The sequence below is a fragment of the Microtus oregoni genome, unplaced genomic scaffold (genome assembly GCF_018167655.1).
Source record: "Microtus oregoni isolate MIOR12 unplaced genomic scaffold, Mior012 000009F_ref0000495, whole genome shotgun sequence".
NCBI lineage: Eukaryota > Metazoa > Chordata > Mammalia > Rodentia > Cricetidae > Microtus > Microtus oregoni.
The window spans coordinates 41161884-41182651 of NW_024543068.1; the positions used below are offsets into that span (position 1 = coordinate 41161884).

Below are 20768 nucleotides of genomic sequence, written 5' to 3' on the forward strand. Positions count from 1 at the left end.
GTGATGGTGTTACTGAGTAGGACTGTGGCTTTCTGCCTCCTCCCAGAACCACAGGAGTGAGTACAGCTTTTCCTAACTTACTGCCTTTGCAAATAATGAAGTTTAAAAATAGCTAGTCAAAGGCCAACTGTATATGGACAAGGCAAAAATATTTTTCTCTAGAAAGAGAGCTACCATGGCATCTGGAAAAGCACAGAGTCCCTAAAAAATTAGCAAACTTTAGTTAGGCATTGCAGATTTTACTCCCTCTGGTTTTGTGTTGTGGGTTTGTTTGTCAATTAGTTTAGAAGCAGGATCTCTTTGCCACCCTGACTGACCCGGACTCACTATATAGGTCAGCCTGTCCTCAAATTCACAGAGATCTTCCTGCCTCTACCTCCTGAGTACTGAAATTAAAGGCATCTACTACCACATCCTTTGGTTTTTAGGAACTGGACCTGTTGTAGCCCTGACTGGCTCCAAACTAGCCAAATCTGACCTGTAACTCCTTCCTCTGCCTCCCTACTGCTGGGATATAGGCATAAGCCACTATAGTCAACCTGCATTGCAAAATATGAATAGTGTTTAGTTGTGGTGATTTTGACTTGTTTTTAAATAAAAATAAACTGTTATTAGAAAGATCAAAATCTTTCTTAGTGTCCAGGATTGTTGCCCAGTAAGAGAACACTTGCCTGGCATGTGTGAGAGTCTGCATACTGCTAAAACAAAAATGAAAACGAAGCCTTCCTTGGAGTGTTGTGTTGTGTTGTGTTGTGTTTTGTGACAGGGTCTCACTGTGTAGTTCTCATGACCTGGAAGTTGCTATGTAGACAAGGCTGGCCTCACAAAGATCCCCCTGCCTCTGCCTCCCAAGCACTGAAACTAAAGGCATGCACCAGCACACCCAGCTTCGTCAGGGTTCTAAATATTAAGTCTTTGTCTTTTAACTAAGTCACATTAGTTAACCACATAGCCTCTTAATTTTAAATACTGAGATAAGATACTAAAGATTGGAATGTTATTTAAAACATTTATCCAGAAGTTTGTGGTTATGGATTTGTAGTTTAATGTATGCATATGGGTCTCTCACACTCTTCACCTTACGCCCTAAAGAGCACTGTTTGGTTGTTTCAGCCTTAGTCTCTGTTCATTTTTGAAGTCCCAGCTTTGATTCTTTGTCTGCTACATTCTATTAGGTTTCTTGGTTTAAAAAAATCTGGACTGGGAGGATAGCTCAGCAATTAAGAGCACAGGATGCTCCTCCAGAGGACCCGGGTTCAATTCCCAGCACTCACACCTGTCTGTAACTCCAGGTCCAGAGGATCTGACATCTTTACACAGGCATACATGCAGGCAAAACACCAATGCACATAAAATAAAAATAAATAAATCATTTAAAAATTAAAAATAAAACATATTTCCATGGCTAGTTCCTAAGATTTGGATGGGCTCTGCTAAGCTCACAAAGACTAGCTACAGAATTCTTAAATCTGACTTCTGATCTCCTCGAAACCAGGTTTGCAGTGCGTGGATAGCAAGTGGAGTTGTACGTGACCTCAGTGATCTCCGCAGAGTTCATCAGCTGCTTGTCTCCTCCCTAATGAAAGTACAGGCCGGGAAAGAAGCTCTCAGCCACCTGTATAACGAGAGCGCTTCCACCATGGAGATCTTGGCTGTGCTGAAAGCCTGGGCGGAGGTTGGTGCTCTTGGTTTACAGTGGGAATTATAGCAACTACCAGACACCCGTAAACACTCTAGGCTGTATATACAATTATACAAAGTCCTATTTGTTAGGATTTTGGATGGGAGGGACTTTGGCAGCATGTGGGAGCCCCCAGCCAGTAAGGGACAGACAAATATGCCATGTATACAGAGCTTCTATGGAGAATTTATTGAGACAAGAGGGAAGGGGAGGGAAGAGAGGCTGAGAGAGAGGGGGGCAGAGACCTGCTTGCAGAAAGAGAGTAGGAATAGGCAGATCTTGTCTCTTAAAGGGACCCTGGGCTAGCCAGGATGCTGCCTGAGTGCATCCTGCCAAGTAACAGAGGCAACATAATGCCTGAATCCTGACACTGTTGTCAGGGGAGGGTTTTTTGTTGATCTCTGTGGTTGCCAAGAATTGAAGCCAGGTCCTTGACTGAACCAGGCATGGTAGGTAAAGCCTATAAGGCTGAGCCATACCCTAACCTGGGTTGGTTTGGGGTATTTTGTTGGTTTGGTTTGGTTTGGTTTGGTTGTTGTTTTGGTTTTATTGTTGGTGTTGTTTAGAGTTTGCATGTTTTGTTTTTGAGGCAAGGTCCTCCCATGTGGCTGAGACTGGCGATGAGACTGATTCTTTCCTCTCAAATGCTGAGACACCGCCTGTGTCACAGTGCTGAGTAGTAGCCAATTGCAAGGGAAACCAAAGACGTCCAAGCGAGATGTGTATGAATGTTAATTAACAAATGACAAGCAGTCTAAAGAGTCAAGTAGGAGCAGTTATGAATTACAGATAAAATTAAAGATAAACTATAGAAGTCTGGGTGGTGGTGGCGCACGCCTTTAATCCCAGCACTAGGGAGGCAGAAGCAGGCTGATCTCTTGAGTTCAAGACCAGCCTGGTCTACAAGCGGTAGTTCCAGGACAGGCTCCAAATCTACAGAGAAGAGAAACTGAATTAAATTTGTCACTTTTTTTTGGTTTTTGTTTTTTTGAGACAGGGTTTCCCCCTGCCTCTGCCTCCCAAGTGCTGGGATTAAAGGCGTGCAGCACCACCACCCAGCAAATTTGTCCAGTTTTGCCATTATTTTGGCTTAACACAGTGTATGTATTTCAGAGTGTTTTTGTTTCAAAGTTAGCTCTTTTAGGTTTTAGAGTTATAGGACTAAAGTTATTCTTTAGTTCATGAATCTACTTAAGTAAACGTTTTTATAATGGTTTTTTAGTAAGCATATTTTCAGTACCCACAGTTGAGTTGAGAAGTGGCTGTCTGCAGCCCCGTGATGAGGGGATTAGGTTAACCTGGAGTGCTGTTGTTGGTAGCTGCCGTGGCTGTTGAAGTGCATACCGGCAGGGTGTGTACAGTGCTTATTATCTCCGAGATATCTCATGGAATTTATTTTTAGATTCATTTATTAGTTTATGTGTATGAATGTTTTACCTGCATGCATATGTGTGTACTAGACATGTGCCTGTTGTCTGTAGAGGTCAAAATGGGGTATTAGCTCCCCTGGAACTGGAGTTACAGATGGTTGCATGCTACCATATAGCTGTTAGGAATTGAACCCAGGTTTTGCAAGAGCAGCCAGTACTCTTAACTGCTGAGCCAACTCTTCTTTCCCAGAAATGATTTTTTTATCTTTCTACAATCTGTATGTGTTTATACATACATGCCTTTTTAAAAAATAATTTCAACACTTTATTTTTGCTAATCATATGGTGCGTGTGCTGCCAGTGCATGTGTGGGTGGTGGATGCCAGAAGAGGGTGTGGGGTCTGCTCACTCCCGCCTCCCCCACTTGATGGAAGTGTTGGGAGTCGAACTCAGATCCTCTGGAAGAGCAGTGTGCTCTTACCCGCTGAGCCATCGCTCCAGCCCTGCACGCCTTCTTGATACCACAGTGCATTTCAAGTTGAATGTTCTCACATAATAACATCGTATTGCTTCATCAGACACGAGATTTTTCTTCTACTTATAAACTTTTAACAGGTCTACGTAATTGCTGTACAAAGACATAAAAGTCACAAACAAACTTCAAAGACTCCTATTAACTCAGAAGACAGTGTGAGAAGTGGGTCCCCTTTGGCTGATGGTCTTCTTGACTTGGTCTGCGCAGACCTGGGCACTCTAAGCAAACTCTGGCTTGCTGCCCTGCAGGATTTTGCTCTCTTAACTTTGCCTGCAGAATTTGCCTCTCAACTTCCTGTTGAAGGTAAGGAGGTAAAACAAGCTGCTAATTCCTAGAGTGACAGTAACTTCTATCCCAAAATTTCTCCTAGAGTATGTGCATATGTGATGCTTAGCTGAAACATTTTCCCCTGGGACAATTTGTATTCGTGGGGTAAACAGCTAAGAGTTGCATTAAATGTAGACTGCTAGAAATTTGCTCTATTTTGTTTTTTGAGACAGGGTTTCTCTGTGTAACACGCTGGCTCTCCTGGAACTCACTCTGTAGACCATGCTGGCCTCGAACAGTAAGATGAGTCACAAAGCCGGGCAGTGATGGCATACATCTTTAATCCCAGCACTCGGGAGGCGGAGGCAGAGGCAGGAGGATCTCTGTGAGTTCGAGGCCAGCCTAGTTTATAGAGAGAGTTCCAGGACAGACCTCAAAGCTACAGAGAAACCCTGTCTCAGAAAACAAGAAAAAAACAAAAGCAAAAAAATCAAACAAGCAAAAACCCAAAACCAAAAAAAAAAAAACCCAGATGAGTCACCAACAGAGTATAGTGAAGGTTTATGTCTGCCGAGCCAGAGAACAGACAGCTCATCAGAAAGTCCTGGGGGTGAGGGGCTTGGGAACTGCCGGGAGAGTTACAGATGCACTTGCTGAGCAGCACAGGTTAGCCACAGTCTTTCCCTGTTCCCACCGACTGCTTCCTCCTTTGGCAGGCGGTGCTTTCTACACAGCAGAGACAAGCGAAAACGCAAAGCTGCATTACCACAGCTCCTGGGCGCTCATCCTCCATGCTGCAGCACTGTGGCTCACCAGCACAGGCTTCACTGACCCGGATGAAGGCGCTGCCAATCTCTCCAGGCCTGTAACTCCCACGTCCATGTGTCAGGACTCATCATCATCTGGGGCTGCGGTGAAGTCCCCCGAGGATGTCTACACTGACAGGTTCCATCTGATTCTAGGTCAGCAAAAGGGCTGGCAGTGCTAGAGGGCTTACTCTTGAGTTGTGCCTCCTGCTGGGACCTTCACCTCGTTCCTTGCTGGGTGCTAGTGACATCATTATTGAAACTAGGTATTGCGTTGCCGGGCAGTGGTGGCGCACGCCTTTAATCCCAGTACTCAGGAGGCAGAGGCAGAGGCAGGCGGATCTCTGTGGGTTTGAGGCCAGCCTGGTCCAAAGAGCAAGTGCCAGGACAGGCTCCAAAGCTACAGAGAAACCCTGTCTCGAAAAATCAGAGGGAGGGAGGGAGGGAGGAAGGAAGGAAACTAGGTATTATGTATATTTTATAAAATTAAAACTTGTATTAAGTAAGTCTAGAATCCTGTTGCAAGTTGGCTTCAGTGTCAAGTTGATAAATAACAGAAATTACAAGAGAAGTTTAGTCCCTTTCTTTCTACAAAAGTTTTGTTTGATTGGTGGAAGAAGGGAGTCGTTTTGTGACAGGATCTCAGATGTAGCCCAGGCTGGCCTAGGACTCTGTCTCCCCCGAAAGTCTGAGATTACAAAATTGTGCCACCCCATTTGGCTTTCCATTGTTTTGTTTGTTTTGTTTTGTGTGTGTGTGCGTGTCTGCCTGCTGTGACTGTGTGTACCTGTGAGTACAGACACCCACTGGAGACAGAAGGAGGCTTCGGGTCCCATGGAACTGGAGTTATTGACATTGAGCTGCCAGTGTGGGTGCTGGGAACTGAGCTCTGGTCCTCTGAAGGGCTCTACGTGCACCTGACCACTGAGCTGTCTCTGCAGCCACTCCACAGTTTTTACAAGAGGAACGCTCCTACCGATATTCTGAATTTCTTGCTATATACATTAAAAAAAATTGGAATGTGCATGCATGTTTTCATTGTGTTATTCCCAAAAGTTTCAAAAGTGTATGCCCAGTGACTTTTTAAAAAGAAAATCAGGAAGCTCCACAGTTAAGAGCTGTTGCTGCTCCTCTAGGACCTAAATTCAGTTCTCAGCATCGACTTCAGGCTCCGGACGGTCACCTGTAACTCCAGCTCCTGGTATCTGTAGGCCCCTGCATGTGTGCGCGCACACACAACACACACACACACACTTTTTTAATTTTAAAATTATTATTTTATTCTATGTGTATGGTATTTTGCTTGTATATATTCTGCCCACCAATTACATGCTTCGTACCCATGGGAACCAGGTGTCAGCTGCCCTGGAACTTGAGTTGTAATCAGTTGTGATCGCCATGTGGATGCTGGAGATCAAACCCAGGTCTTCCAGAAGAGCAGCCACTGTTCATTAACCACTGAGCCATCTCTTCAGCCACTAAAATTATTTTTTTTTTTTGGGTTTTTTTTTTTTTTTTTTTTTTTTTGGTTTTTCGAGACAGGGTTTCTCTGTGGTTTTGGAGCCTGTCCTGGAACTAGCTCTTGTAGACCAGGCTGGTCTCGAACTCACAGAGATCCGCCTGCCTCTGCCTCCCGAGTGCTGGGATTAAAGGCGTGCGCCACCACCGCCCGGCCCTAAAATTATTTTTAACTAATAAAGAAAGAAAGAAAGAAAGAAAGAAAGAAAGAAAGAAAGAAAGAAAGAAAATTAGCTAAGTGTGATAGCATGTACTTTTAATCCCATCACTTGGGGGTAGAGACAGCAGGATCAGGAATTGAAGACAAGTCCAAGGCCAGCCTCGACCAGGTGACTGTGGCTGCATCACACCCACACAGAGCTAAAGCTGTCTTACTGTTTACTTGTGCGAAGTCGCTGCATGTGTCTTACTGCAGTGGACTTATCTTAACAGTCTGGACAAACTCTCAGAAGCCTCTTCTCTACCTTTCCCAGGAATCAGCGTGGAGTTCCTGTGTTCCCTGCGCTCAGATGCCACCATGGAGAGCATCACCGCCTGCCTGCGGGCACTGCAGGTCCTCCTTGATGTCCCGTGGCCCAGATCTAAAATCGGCAGTGACCAGGTGATACACTGTGCTGTGAGTAGGCGTCTGTGGGCTTCAGAGAACAGGAATGTGTTCAGGTCACTATGGTGGAGATCTCGGCAAAGATCACTAAAGGAAAAGAGGGGCACGGCCAGCCCTGGGATGCCACGAGGATTTGGTAACCCAGGAACCGCCAAGCCTCTGACCGTGCACTCTGCCTTCTGCCATGCAGGAAGGACCTGTGTTGCTTTGTCCAGCATAGTAGCCATTGTTGTGTGTTGCAATCATTTCTTTTCTTTTCTCCGGAACCCAGTCTTTTCACTTGTCTCTAGCTTACCTTGCGTTTCCCCTAAGAGACAATGTACATGGTGTGAAAATATCCCTGTTAGCCGGGCGGTGGTGGTGCACGCCTTGAATCCCAGCACTTGGGAGGCAGAGGCAGGCGGATCTTTGTGAGTTCGAGACCAGCCTGGTCTACAAGAGCTAGTTCCAGGACAGGCTCCAAAACCACAGAGAAACCCTGTCTCGAAAAACTTAAAAAAAAAAAAAAAAGAAAGAAAATATCCCTGTTGTCTGGGTTCTCTTCCTGGTCTTCAGTCTGGCTATGGCATGAGGATGGCTGCAGAGTTAGAGGAAATGGGGGTTAGGGAGGCACTTTAGCAGTGGGTGCCATTTGTCTTACTGCTGACTCTGGTTTTTTTTTTTTTTTTTTTTTTTTGGTTTTTTGAGACAGGGTTTCTCTGTGGTTTTGGAGCCTGTCCTGGAACTAGCTCTTGTAGACCAGGCTGGTCTCGAACTCACAGAGATCCGCCTGCCTCTGCCTCCCAAGTGCTGGGATTAAAGGCGTCGCCACCACCGCCCGGCGCTGACTCTGGTTTTAAGGTAAATGGGTTCTATGATTCTAAGCTCTTACTTAATTAGTAGTACCACTAATTAGGCTTCAAGCGCTAGTTGGAGTTCTATCTGAGTTAAATTGACCTTGACTAAATTATAAACTGTGTTGTGATTATTTCCTTTTTCTTTTTTTCTGGTGGGAGATGGTTTTTTTCAAGACAGAGTCTAAGTAACCCTGGCTAACCTGGAACTCACTAGACCAGGCTGGCCTCAAACTCATATATGCCTCTGCCGCTGCCTCTGAAAGATGTGTGCCTCTGCATCTGGCTACTTTCTGTATGCATTCAAACAAATAATTTTACATTTTATTGGTACTTATGTGTATGGATGGGTGTGTGCCTGTGCATATTTGCATGTTGATGAGGGAGCCCTCAGAGGTAACTCCTGGAACTGGTGGTATAGGCCCTTGTGAGCAGCCCTGGTGAGTGCTGGGAACTAAATGCCAGTCCTCTGCTGTGGTAAGTGCTTTCAACTCCTAAGCCATCGCTCCAACCCTCAAGTGAGCATTTATTAATGACAGATTCACTCAGATTATTCAAAATGAAAGACAGCAACCAGAATAACTAATGAAAAAGAGAAGGGAGGCGCAGGAAAGAAGGCTCCAGTGGTTAAGAGCACTTCCTCGTCGTGCAGAGACCCCAGGTTCGGTTCCTAGCACCCACTCACAACCACTTGTGTACCTCCAGTTTCACGGGATCTGATGCTCCTTTCTGAACAACTCCAACACCATACATTGGTTCGGGTGAAATATTCATACATATAAAATTAAACTCAAGGGCTGGAGAGATGGCTCAGAGGTTAAGAGCACTGACTGCTCTTCCAGAGGACCCTGGTTCAATTCCCAGCACCCACATGGCAGCTCACAACTGTCTGAAAATGCAGTTCCATGAGATCTGACACCTTCACACCAATACACATAAAATAAAGTTTAAAAAAAAAAAGAATTAAAATGAAACTCAAGGCCAGGCGGTGGTGGCACATTCTTTTAATCCCAGCACTTGGGAGGCAGAGGCAGGCAGATTTCTGTGAGTTCGAGGCTGGCCTGGTCTATAAGAGCTAGTTCCAGGACAGGCACCAAAAACTACAGAGAAACCCTGTCTCGAAAATCAAAAAATAAAAAATAAAAAAAATAAATAAAACACAATAAAATCTTAGAGAAAGGAAGGGGAAATGGAGCAGGGACTTCCCAGGGTGTTGTAAAGATCAAGGAAGCTTTAGTATTAGCCATAGAGCCTACATGGCAGCCGTTATGCTTTTGTCTGTGCCTCCAGTATCGTGTTAGAACTTGAATGAAAACGATCTTTTGTCATAGTCCATCTCCCACCAAAATGAGCCAGGAATGTTCTGAGGTTGGTTGAAATGTTACAAGCCAGGCATGGTGATACACACCTGAAATTCTAGCACTGTGGGGACAGAGGCAGGAGGGTCGAGAGGTCAGGGTCATCCTTGGCATGTTGAGGCCAGGCGGGGCCACATAAGACTGTCTCCAGACTAACAAAAGAAGTGTCGATATCCACCATTATTGCTATGGTAATGGATTTATTTTAAAAAGAATTTATTGGGGCTGGAGAAATGGCTCAGGTTAAGAGCATTGGCTGCTCTTTCAGAGGTCTATGTTCAATTTCCAGCAACCACATGATGACCTACAGTCATCTGTGATGAGATGTAGAGCCCTCTTCTGTGATGCAGACATACGTGGAGGCAGAATGCTGTATACATAATAAATAAGTAAATAATTTTTTTCAAAAAAGAATTTATTAAATTCTCTTTTTCTAAATTTTGTTGTGGCACTTAGAATTGTTACTTTTACACACACAGAAGTGTCATTTCCAATAGTGTCCACTCTGTTTTCTGACAGGACTTGGGTATTGAATTGCTGAATGTACTACACCGAGTAATTCTGACCAGAGAGTCGCCTTCCATTCAGTTGGCTTCTCTTGAAGTGGTAAGGCAGATTATCTGTGCCGCTCAAGAACATGTGAAGGAAAAGAGACGAAGCGCAGAAGGTTAAGTATTAACTCCTCGTGTGCCAGTTCTGGAGCTTAAATCAAATGGAGGACTTCTCCACGCTACCAAGCACTGTACAGTGCAGTGCAGCGGTTTTTAGTGTTGCTCGTTATCGCTGCGCAGTCTTAATACTGCTAGACCTAGGGCAGAGGGAGCATATGTACATAGAAAGTGGAAGTGCAGAGAGAGGCAGCAAGGGACGGGGGTACAGCTTCTAATGGCGTCAGGGACTTGGATTCTGATCTTAGTGCCCAGCCTCTCTCAATCCGTAACTTGACAGAGTCACTGTTGGAGTTACTGTTGTCAGGTTCTCATTTGTAACGACAAGGAGCTAAGTTCAAACCAGCACTGTTGAAGGCTGAATGAATTATAAGGATTGTTTGTTTTGTTTTATCCATTGCAGTGGGAAGTCATAGTGAAGGCAGCACTTTTAACTTGAGAACTGCTTTCTCCTTCAGCTTTCCACACCTCACACTTGAGCCACTAAATGCATTTCCCTTCCAGAAATAAAGTGCATTGCCATCTACTTGAAGCCAAACAAGCAGCATTTCTCAAGCCATTTTTCCCTGTCTTTTAGTTGATGACGGAGCCTCTGAAAAGGAAACCGTGCCAGAGTTTGGTGAAGGGAAGGACACAGGAGGACTTGTGCCTGGGAAGTCGCTGGTCTTTGCAACCCTGGAATTGTGTGTCTGCATCCTCGTTAGACAACTCCCAGAACTAAACCCTAAGTTGACAGGTAGCCCAAGAGTAAAAGCTGCAAAGCCACAGACCCTGTCAGAGGAAGGAAGTAGATTGGTCACAGCTGCCCTGGTCATCCTCGCTGAGCTTCCTGCAGTGTGCTCTCCTGAAGGTATGCTGTGGCATGCAGTTGCCCCAGAGCAGTGGTCCTCAGCCTTCCTAATGCTGAGCCCCCTGAATAACAGTTCCTCATGCGGTGATGACGCTCCACCACTAAATTGTTTCATTGCTACTTCATAACTGTCATTTTGTTACTGTTATGAATCATAATATAAACATCTGATATGTGGCCCCCCAGTGAGGCTGTGACCCACAGGTTGCAAACCACTACCCTAGAGAGCGAGAAACGGCCTTGTTGCTGGTTATTTTCCCATTGATCCAAACATTTGAGTAGTTTTTATAATCTTGTAAGATTAGTTTTATAGTCTAGTTTGTTCCACCAAAAAGTGAAAGTGAAATATGGGGGCTAGAAAAGATGGCTCAGTGGTTAAGATCATTGCCTGCTTTTCCAAAGGTCCTGAGTTCAATTCCCAGCAACCACATGGTGGCTCACAACCATCTGTAATGAGGTCTGGTGCCCTCTTCTGGTCTGCAGGCATACACGCAGACAGAATATTGTACACATGATAGATGATTAGATAGATAGATAGATAGATAGATAGATAGATAGATAGATAGATAGATAGTGAAATGCGTAGCAAATATAAAGATGAGTACTTTTGCTGTGAGTGACCTTGTTACTCTGGTCCAGGCACTGAACCAGGTCTGACAGTATCATCGATCAAGCAGTAGTCCTGGGCATCCATTCAGTGCACAAATCCGTCAGGTCTTCAGATAGCTATTAGGGCACTCCGTAGGTGCTGCCGAATCCACTGCATCCCAGGAGGCTTCCTCTTCATCCTGCTGTTTGCAGTCATTCATGCTCTCTCTGAGCCAGAATGACCTAAAGCTGGGTCAGGGAGGCCCACTCTGCCGCATACATAGTGGTCAGAGGACAACCTTTCGGGAGTCGGTTCTTCCTGCTCTGTTCCTGTAGCTGTGCTGTGTCCCGTAGGTAGCTGATCTACAAGCTTCCAGGTGACTCGGCCTCCATCGCACTAGGGATGTTAGAGTTACACATGTCCACCACTACATCCAGCTTTGGTTATGCTTCTAGGGATTAAATCCAGGTCATCAGTCTCCTACAGCCCATACTGCACAGAACCCACTTTTCAGATGTCTTTTTTCAAAGTTCAACTCCCGTCTCACCGTATCAGAAGTTGTTTCCCTAGAAACCTGCTCATACTGAGCTTTCTTTGTGTATGTATATATGCTATTTCTGTTTTAAGATCTATAATGTTCTTCAACATGTAAGTGCATTATGTGTGACTATTGTATATAAAAGTTAATATGTGTATAAACGTATCTTATTTCCAATTAAAATATATGTTCTATACCAAATCTAGAACAGGAACTGAAAAAATTACTCAGTTGGTAAAGCGCCCACCATGCAAGCCTGAGAATTGAGTTTAGATCCCCAGAGCCCTCGTAAAACCTAAGCATAGCAGTGTGCACCTGTAACTCAGAAGAGCCAAGTGTGGTAGTGCACATCTGTAACTCAGAAGAGCCGAGCAGTGCAGTGTAGTTCACATCTGTAACTCAGAAGAGCCGAGCAGTGCACTGCACATCTGTAACTCAGAAGAGCCAAGTGTGGCAGTGCACATCTGTAACTCAAGAGCCGAGTGTGGCGGTGCACATCTGTAACTCAGAAGAGCCGAGCAGTGCACTGCACATCTGTAACTCAGAAGAGCCGAGTGTGGCAGTGCACATCTGTAACTCAGAAGAGCCGAGTGTGGCAGTGCACATCTGTAACTCAAGAGCCGAGTGTGGCAGTGCACATCTGTAACTCAGAAGAGCCAAGCATGGCAGTGCACATCTGTAACTCAGAAGAGCCAAGCAGTGCACTGCACATCTATAACTAAGAAGAGCCAAGCAGTGCAGTGCACATCTGTAACTCAGAAGAGCCGAGCAGTGCACTGCACATCTGTAACTCAGTGCTGCGGGAGGGGAAAAGGCAGAAACAAGGAGATTGCTGGAGTTCATGAGGCAGCCATCCTAGCCGTTGATGAGCTCCAGGTTTAGTGAGAGACTGTCTCAGAAAATAAGGAAAGAAAAGATACCCAGTATCACACACAAACACCAAATTTTTTTTGTTTGTTTATTTTGTTTTGTTTTTCGAGACAGGGTTTCTCTGTGGTTTTGGAGCCTGTCCTGGAACTAGCTCTTGTAGACCAGGCTGGTCTCGAACTCACAGAGATCCGCCTGCCTCTGCCTCCCAAGTGCTGGGATTAAAGGCATGTGCCACCACCGCCCGGCACCAACTGTAAAGTCTTAGTTGATGGGGAGATGGTTCAGATGATCAGATGATTGCCTGGCAAGCTTAAGGACTTGAGCTGGATCCCAAGAACCACATTAAAAAGAGGTGGGCATGCTGGCACACACTCATGGTACCAGTACTAGGACGGAAGAGAAGGCTTGGGGCTAGCCAGTGTAGGCTAATCACGGACTCTTGTTTTTGTCTTTTTAATTTGATTGAGTTACTGAATTCTCTCAAAGGCTGTAATTTATAAGCAATGCTCTAGAGTTTGTTCTGTGGGTGGTGCTTTGGAAAGGATGAGTTGGTGCTGAAGAAGAAACCCACAGCCCATGTGCAGTAGTGCAGAGCTGTGTGCTCTGGGCCCAGAGAGATGACACTGGACGTCTGAAACTGGTACTCCTTGACAACTGTTTTTCTAGCTGTATGTATTTCATTTTATGTGTATGGGTGTCTTGCCAGAACATATATCTGTGTACTGTGTGCATTCCTGGTTCTCATGGGGGTCAGAAGAGGCCATAACCCCAGTCGGTGCAAGAGCAACAAGTGTTCTTAATTGATGAGCCGTCTCTGCAGCCCCTGTGAGGACTTGAGAAAACATACCTGCTGAAACGCATGTTACTTCTTTCTTGCAGGAAGCATCTCAATTCTCCCTACTATATTGTACCTTGCAATTGGAGTCCTCAGAGAAACTGCTGTGAAGTTACCTGGGGGACAGTTGTCCTCAACAGTCACAGCCTCCCTGCAAGCTCTGAAAGGAATCTTAACTTCCCCGATGGCCCGAGCGGAGAAGAGCCATGCAGCTTGGACCAGCCTCCTGCAGAATGCCCTAGCGACTGTGCTTGACTGTTGGAGTTCAGGTCAGCAGGACTGGTGGCAGGTTTGAAAGGGAGGGGCACGGCTCAGCTGATTACATTTGGTAGACTGTGTTCTATATTCAGTGGATGTGGAAGTGTTCAGAGATAACTTGGCCCCGCCTTCCCTGTCCTCTTTACGGTTGGTGTGATTCACTCAGTTTGAGTTTGGGCAGCAGGAAGAGGACCCAAATCAAGATGAAGAGACTCAAAAGAATTCAGTCACAGAAGCCTAAGGAAAGAAAAGTGCTGGCGCACACCTTTAATCCCAGCACTCGGGAGGCAGAGGCAGGAGGATCTCTGAGTTCTACAGAGAAAATTCCAGGACAGCCAGGGCTACACGGAGAAAATCTGTCTTAAAAAAACAAAAGGAAAAAGATAAATAAAAGAGTCAAAGCAGAGTGACGAGCAGGGAATGCTTTGGTGCAGGCAAGAGCTGAAGACAGAAGTCCAGGTGGGCTCCTCCTGGACAGACAGACCTCAGAAGGAAGACAGATGGGGTCGATGTATTGTTGTTTCCCTGAGGCAACCAGAATCTTGCTGGGTCACCCAGGGTTGCTTTGAACTCAGCATCACCCCGCTCGGTGCTTACATTAGAAGTCCATGTCATCACACCTGGCAAGAAGGTTTTATTTTCAGAGCCCCACTGGTGAAAGTTCATATTTAAGAGATAAAAGGAGCTGGAGAATGTACTGAGCCAGGATCCAGAAAGCAGCTGAACCTAAAGTCATTATTTGATCCCCACTTGATAGTGAAGTAGTCTCATCGCCTAAGAGGACTGATGGCACGTGTTTTTTAAGTACTTACTGAATTAATATAACTGCTGCTGCTGTTTATGTGTGTCATTTGTCTCTATGTAACAGCCTTCTGGTGGGCTGCGTGTGCAGCTTGGCTGGCGCAGTTCTTGGCTGACGCGTCCGTGCCCTGGCTTCTGCCCCTGCACTGCATACGCTTGCTGTGCTGCCCCGCCTGTAAACCCAGCACTCAGGAGCTGCAGGACAGGAAATGTCAGCAGCCACATATTAAAGCTATGTGAGACCCTGTTTCCTTGGTGCGGATTGTTTTTAATCATATCACTTGATCTTAGGCAGAAGCCCAAGAAGCTAAAAAAAAAAGTAATTTAGTAAGTTAAGTTTGATACTTTTCCCTTTCAAAATAATATGTAGCTACTTCATTAAAAATATTTAATTAGAATATCACTTTGGAAAATGAAGGTAACTTATTTAAACAGAAAATGGGGGGCTGGAGAGATGGCTCAGTGGTTAAGAGCATTGCCTGCTCTTCCAAAGGTCCTGAGTTCAATTCCCAGCAACCACATGGTGGCTCACAACCCTCTGTAAAGAGGTCTGGCGCCCTCTTCTGGCCTTCAGGCATACATCCAGAATATTGGATACATAATAAATAAATAAATAAATATTTAAAAAAAAAAAAGAAAATGGTACATACCTGTAACTCTAGTCTAAGCACTGGAGAATGGACAGGAAGAGCATTGAAAACTGAAGCCTGTCTGGTCTGTGTATTGAGGTCTAGCCAAAGCTACAGAGGGAAACCATGTCTCAAAAGTAGACCACAGATGTAGCCTAATAGGCTAGCATGCATGAAGCTCTGGATTCAGTCCCAGGAACTCATAAACCAGCTATGGTATTATATACTTGTAATCTCAGCATTTGAGAAATGAAGACAGGAAGATCAAAAATTTACTTCTTTTATCCTAGGACTCAGGAGGCAAAGGTAGGCAGATTTCTGAGTTCAAGGCCAAACCTGGTCTACAGAGCTAGTTTATGGCAGCCAGGGTTGCACAGAGAAACAGGGTTATCCTCAGCTACATAGCAAGTTGAAGCTAGCCTAAACTACATGAGACCCTGCCTCAAAGAGAGAGAGAGAAGAGAAAAATTCATTCACATCATAGTGTGGCCTCCACACTCTTTTTTTTTTTTAATGTGTAGCCCAGGCTGGCCTCGAACTTGTGATCCTCCTGCCTCTGCGTCCTTAAGCAAAACCTACCGATGTGCACCACCGCAACCGGCGACTCCTCACTCTTGAGGAGTGGAATATGTAGACAGCGTGCTAAGATATTTACCCAGCACCAGTATTAACAGAGTACGGAGGAAACTGAAGAACAGTGGCGCAGGCACCTATAGCAGCGACAGCAGGCCGCACATAGCGATGTGTGTGTGCCAGTCACCCAGGAGGATCTACTGAGGCCAAGAGTTCAAAGGCCTGCATACTCTGTCCAGAAACAAAACAAAAACTCACATCCTAGAGCACTGTACGTGGGAGTAACATGTCACCTACACTCATAAAGGTTAGCTCACTCAATTCTTGTGTCCCATTTACTATGAGAAAACTGAAGATACACATATATGTCCAAAGTCAGCCGGTCTCAAATGTGTGCTAGTCCACCCCTCCACACACCTGAGAGGCTTAAACCTAGGGCCTTGCCTGTGCCATCAAGTGCTCCACCATGGAGCTGCACCCCCAGCCTTCGGGGTTCTTAGAGTCGGTTTGTCTGTAGGGGAAAGAAATGGAGCTACCAAACTAAAGAGAGACACGGTGGTGAATATGACCTTCTAACGCTCATTTCTCTTCAGTGGACGGAGCGCACCATGACCTTGATGAAGTCAGTCTCCTCACTGCCGTCACGGTGTTCATTCTGTCCACCAGTCCAGAAGTGACGACCGTCCCCTGCCTTCAGAAGAGCTGCATTGAGAAATTTAAGGCTGCCCTGGAGAGCGGAGACCCTGTGGTAAATGTCTTTTATAGTAGAGAGCTGTTTGCAGTAGGAATCTGTCTAGACTTGGAGACTTTGTCCTTATGATTGTCATACATACACTGTGCTTTGTGCTTTTGATTGTTCCTACAAAAAGTATCGGGGAGGACTGGATTTGTGGCTCCGTCAGTAGGATGCATCTCTAGCACACACGGCCCTCTGTGTGATCCCAGCACTGTATAAACACAGCATGGTAGCATAGGCCTGTAAGGCCAGCCCGGGCTCCATGAGTCTGTCTCAAAACTAGAGGAGCCGGGCAGTGCTGACACATACCTTTCTTTAATCCCAGCACTCGGGAGGCAGAGGCAGACGGATCTCTGTGAGTTTTAAGGTCTACACAGAGGGACCCTGCCTTGAAAAAGAAAAGATAACAAACAAACAAAATGGTATAATTTGCCAGGAGTGGTAGCCACCCCTGTAATCCCAGCTCTGGGGACACAAAGGAGGAAGAATGCCCTGGGCCCAAGGCCAGTCCCGTCCACACAGGGTGTTTCAGGCCAGGATTCCCTTCCCAAGTGGAAAATGTCAAAGGGGAGGGAGGTGGCTCAGCAGTTACTAGCACTCCCTGCCCTCCCAGGAGCAGTGCTCAGTTCCCAGCTCCCAAGAGGGCTGATGCCTCTTCTGGCGTCCGTGGACACTTCACTCGTTCCCATATCCACACACATACACATAATTAAAAATACAGTCATTCATACGGCTTTTTAAATTTACAGTTTATTTTTGTCTGGCCTCACTAGGTACAAATGAAGACCTATCAGCTCCTGCATTCCATTTTTCAGTATCCAAATCCAGCCATATCCTACCCATACATTTACTCTTTAGCGTCTTCCATTGTGGAGAAACTGCAGGAGATAGACAAGAGAAAGCCTGAAGACACCGCAGAACTGCACATCTTCCAAGAAGGAATAAAGGTCTTGGGAGCTTTGGTCACCGTTGCCGAAGAACAGCACCGTGAGTGTCAGCGCTAAGTCCCAGCTCTCTCCCCGGTGTCTGTGATCACACTATATTTTTTGCCCTTTCCTCAGAAGGCTCTTAGGAGAGACCACAATGACCTCTGTAGTTTCTCAAAATCTAGTTTCTCAAGCTCCTGGGGCAGCAGGATCTCTTGGGGCTAAGGGTTTGTCAGGGCCCTGTCTCAAAAACAACAGACAAAAAAGATCATCAGAGCCCGGCAGTGGTGGTGCATGCCTTTAATCCCAGCACTTGGGAGGCAGAGGCAGATGGGTCTCTATGAGTTCGAGGCCAGCCTGCCTACAAGAGCTAGTTCCAGGACAGGCTCCAAAGCTACAAAGAAACTTTATCTTGAAAAAAAAACAAAAAATAAAAAGATCACCAGGTATGGTGGCACATGTCTGTGATTCTTGCACTCTTGAAGTGGAGACAAGAAGACCACCAACAACCTGGGCCACAGGGTGAGACTGAGACAGGGCAATCCCATGGGGCCCAGCCCTGGATGCAGAGCTACAAGCAGTTAACACTGAGAGAGTACACTCAGTCTTCCCTGGAGATGAGATCCCCAAAGCAAGTGCTCAGCCCTAAAAGCATTATGTATGAGCAACATGAAATCGACTTGGCAGGTCTTATTTATGTATTCATTTTTGTACGTACACACACACACACACAAAAAAAAACAATTTTTTAGAAAAGGGGCCGTGACTTTGAAAGAGAGTTGGGAACATGGGTGAGGCTAAGAAGAAGTGGTGTGAATATAGGAGACGTGGAATTTTTAATTAAGTTAATCTTTAAAAGAGCGAGCTGGAGAGCTAGCTCAATCATTGAAGTTCTTGCCTTGCCAACGTGAGGACCTGGATTCAGGGGATAGGAAGTTTTCATGTCATCTTCAGTGAAGTTGGGGCCAGGCTATTCCTAAAATCAGAAACAGCCGGGTGGTATGTAGGTGAAGGCTGCTTGTAATCCCAGTGCCAAAGAGTCAGAAACAGGCGATTCCCAGGGCTTCCTGGCCAGCCTAACCTACATGAGCTCTGGCCTCCACCTGCCGTGTGCTCTAAACACGCATGCACGCACATGCACCGTTAGCGGGTATGATAACCCCAGATACAAATAATATAATGTGAGGAGAGTCGGGGTTATTTTCGCCCCAAGTGAGGCTCATTAACCTTCCTGACCCCCCTTTCTCCCCCGCAGGCTCCCAGCTGGTGGCCTGCCTTCTCCCTGTTCTCATCTCCTTCCTTCTGGATGAGAAGGCGCTGGGATCCGCATCTTCAGTTAGGAGAAGTCTGCATGACTTCGCTTTGCAGAATCTCATGCAGATTGGACCTCAACATTCGTCAGTGTTTAGGAATGTCATGGCGTCCTCCCCTGCCCTGAAAGCCAGGCTGGAGGCTGCTGTGAAGGGCAATCAGGAAAGCGTCCGAGTGGAGCCGCCTTCTAAGCACCCCAAGAGCCTGGGCAGGAACTCAAGCATCCAATTAAAGACTCACTTCCTGTGATGCTGCTCTTCTGGACACTGGGCACCTTAATGTAACGCTTGATTGTTTCCTTGCTCCGGGACAAAAGTGAAACTGGAGACACAAGTGCACTTGGAGGTCTGGCCAACGGCTCTAATTCAGGAGTGACTGAAAGCTGAACATTCTTGGCAGTTTTGGTTTGGTTTGGTTTCCCTTGACTAAGACCATGGAACTGTCAGAATTCTTGCCAGGCATTTCAAGAAAGTGCCAAAGATCCCAATTACTAAGTAATGCACAGGTTTGCGAATGAGGGAATTTCCTCTAAGAGTCCGTCTGTCCGACTCTGACAGATGTCGGTGTGCTCCGCCTCAGCTCCCTCCCCACACCCAGTGCTAATGCGAATCCTGCCCTATTCAGTGCGAGCATCAAAGTCCCTTGCGTGTCTCAAGCCTCATGAGGATGAGAGCAGGGAATGAGGCAGAGGGAGCACCAAAGTTCCACACCAGCTGGTTCCAGACCAGCTAGGACTAGACTTCCCACAAAAACGAAATTAATTAACAAACAAGCTCATTAATATTAGTAACGGCAATAGTAAATAAGTGGTCGGAACACTATTTCAGAACCAGCTCTAGAATTACCCACAGATACTGGGGCAGGCAGCTTCAGCGTCCCCGTAGGGCTTGAGGCTGCGCTCTCTTCAGCCAGTCTCTGCTGAGTGCACAGGGCTTTGATATTTGTAAGCCTTCTCCATCCCGCTGCTACTCAGTGGATTTCCCATTACCTCTGTTCCATTCGTTTGTCTTCATTTGTGGAAGTCATTCATGTTGAGAGCTTAATGTAGATTCATGTCTCTATCTATATGGGATTATATGAATATCAAATTTAGTACAACAAATTTAGAACTTCGATGAATACAAATACGTTTTTTTAACACAGAATGTATTTTAATATAAAAATGATAAAGTCATATTGGTGGAAAAATATTTTTGGCTGTGTTCATGACCACTAACTTGCCTCCACTTCAGTATTGTACTGCGTGAGTCAGCCGTGTGTCAGAGCAATGCAGCGTCCTGTTCTCATCCACAGACGGTAGGACAGGCGTGCGCAGAGCTGAGAAGACCGCTTCGAGCAGGAGCCTCACAATGGACTCTATTTTATTATGTTTGTATGTAAGCCTCTTGTAAAGCTTTCAGAGTGCAGAACATCTGACAGACTCTAACACTATGATCAACTTTTCTATACTCCACAAATAAAGCTAATTTTCTGTAATGTTCTTGTGTCTTGAATTATTTCATCCAGGAAAGGTAGTGGTGTGAGTGTCTCCTGCGAGGCTTGGAGATTTGTTTGCTGTCTCCGCATCTGAAATGCCCTTCCTTCTCCCTGGTTCTTTCTGTGACTCCGAACTCCATCTCCTTCCAGGCCTGGGCTAACGGCGTGTTGTGTTGTGCTGGAAATTTAACTTCTACCTCACTACTCCAGGGTAGTCTGTCAGTCCAGGGTACTGCCAGCTTTCCCCCGTCTGGATGGCTTCCTCAGGGAGAGACTGTGCCCAGCAGTCCTGCCTCTGTGCCGACTATGGACATTCTGGGTGATGGTTGACCAGCAATAGCACCTACAGTGCTCTGCTGTGAGCCAGAGCTAGACTCGGGAGCAAACCCCTTTACCAAGGAGAGTGCAGCCCCGGTGCTCTCCAGATAGAATCTGTCTTAGTGACTGTTCACTGGCTGTGAAGAGACACCATGAGCAAGGCCACTCTTGTAAACAAAAGTATTTCACTAGGGCTTGTGTGCAGCTTCAAAGGGGTAGGGTAGTCCGATAACCTCAAGGCAGGAAGCAGATAAACAGGATCTGGAGCAGGGACTGAGAGATACCCCAGGCAGCAGGCAGAGAGACACTGGATGTGGTGTGACCTTTTGGAATCTCAAAGCCCACCCCTCAGTGACATACCTCCTCCAAGACCTCACTTAATCCTTCCAAACAACTCATAGAATGGGAATTTAAGATG

The 20768-nt window shown here is 46.0% G+C and overlaps 1 protein-coding gene across 9 annotated transcripts in view; it reads left to right on the plus strand.

Annotated features, from left to right (window-relative positions):
* The window catches only part of Heatr5a (HEAT repeat containing 5A), a 101471-nt gene extending 81439 nt beyond the window's left edge, over positions 1-20032 (plus strand). For 5 of the 9 annotated variants that reach the window (XM_041658339.1, XM_041658343.1, XM_041658341.1 and 2 more), the window contains 10 exons: positions 1496-1675; positions 3667-3889; positions 4570-4815; positions 6651-6793; positions 9492-9639; positions 10218-10490; positions 13367-13591; positions 16177-16331; positions 17093-17306; positions 18501-20032. In XM_041658339.1, the coding sequence (XP_041514273.1) occupies positions 1496-1675; positions 3667-3889; positions 4570-4815; positions 6651-6793; positions 9492-9639; positions 10218-10490; positions 13367-13591; positions 16177-16331; positions 17093-17306; positions 18501-18805 (2112 nt within the window). In that variant the 3' untranslated portion in view covers positions 18806-20032. Of the gene's footprint in view, positions 1-1495; positions 1676-3666; positions 3890-4569; positions 4816-6650; positions 6794-9491; positions 9640-10217; positions 10491-13366; positions 13592-16176; positions 16332-17092; positions 17307-18500 lie in introns of those variants that run through there. The other 4 variants (XM_041658342.1, XM_041658344.1, XM_041658346.1 and 1 more) reach the window with 2 other exon arrangements.
* The last annotated feature ends 736 nt before the right edge of the window (positions 20033-20768 follow it).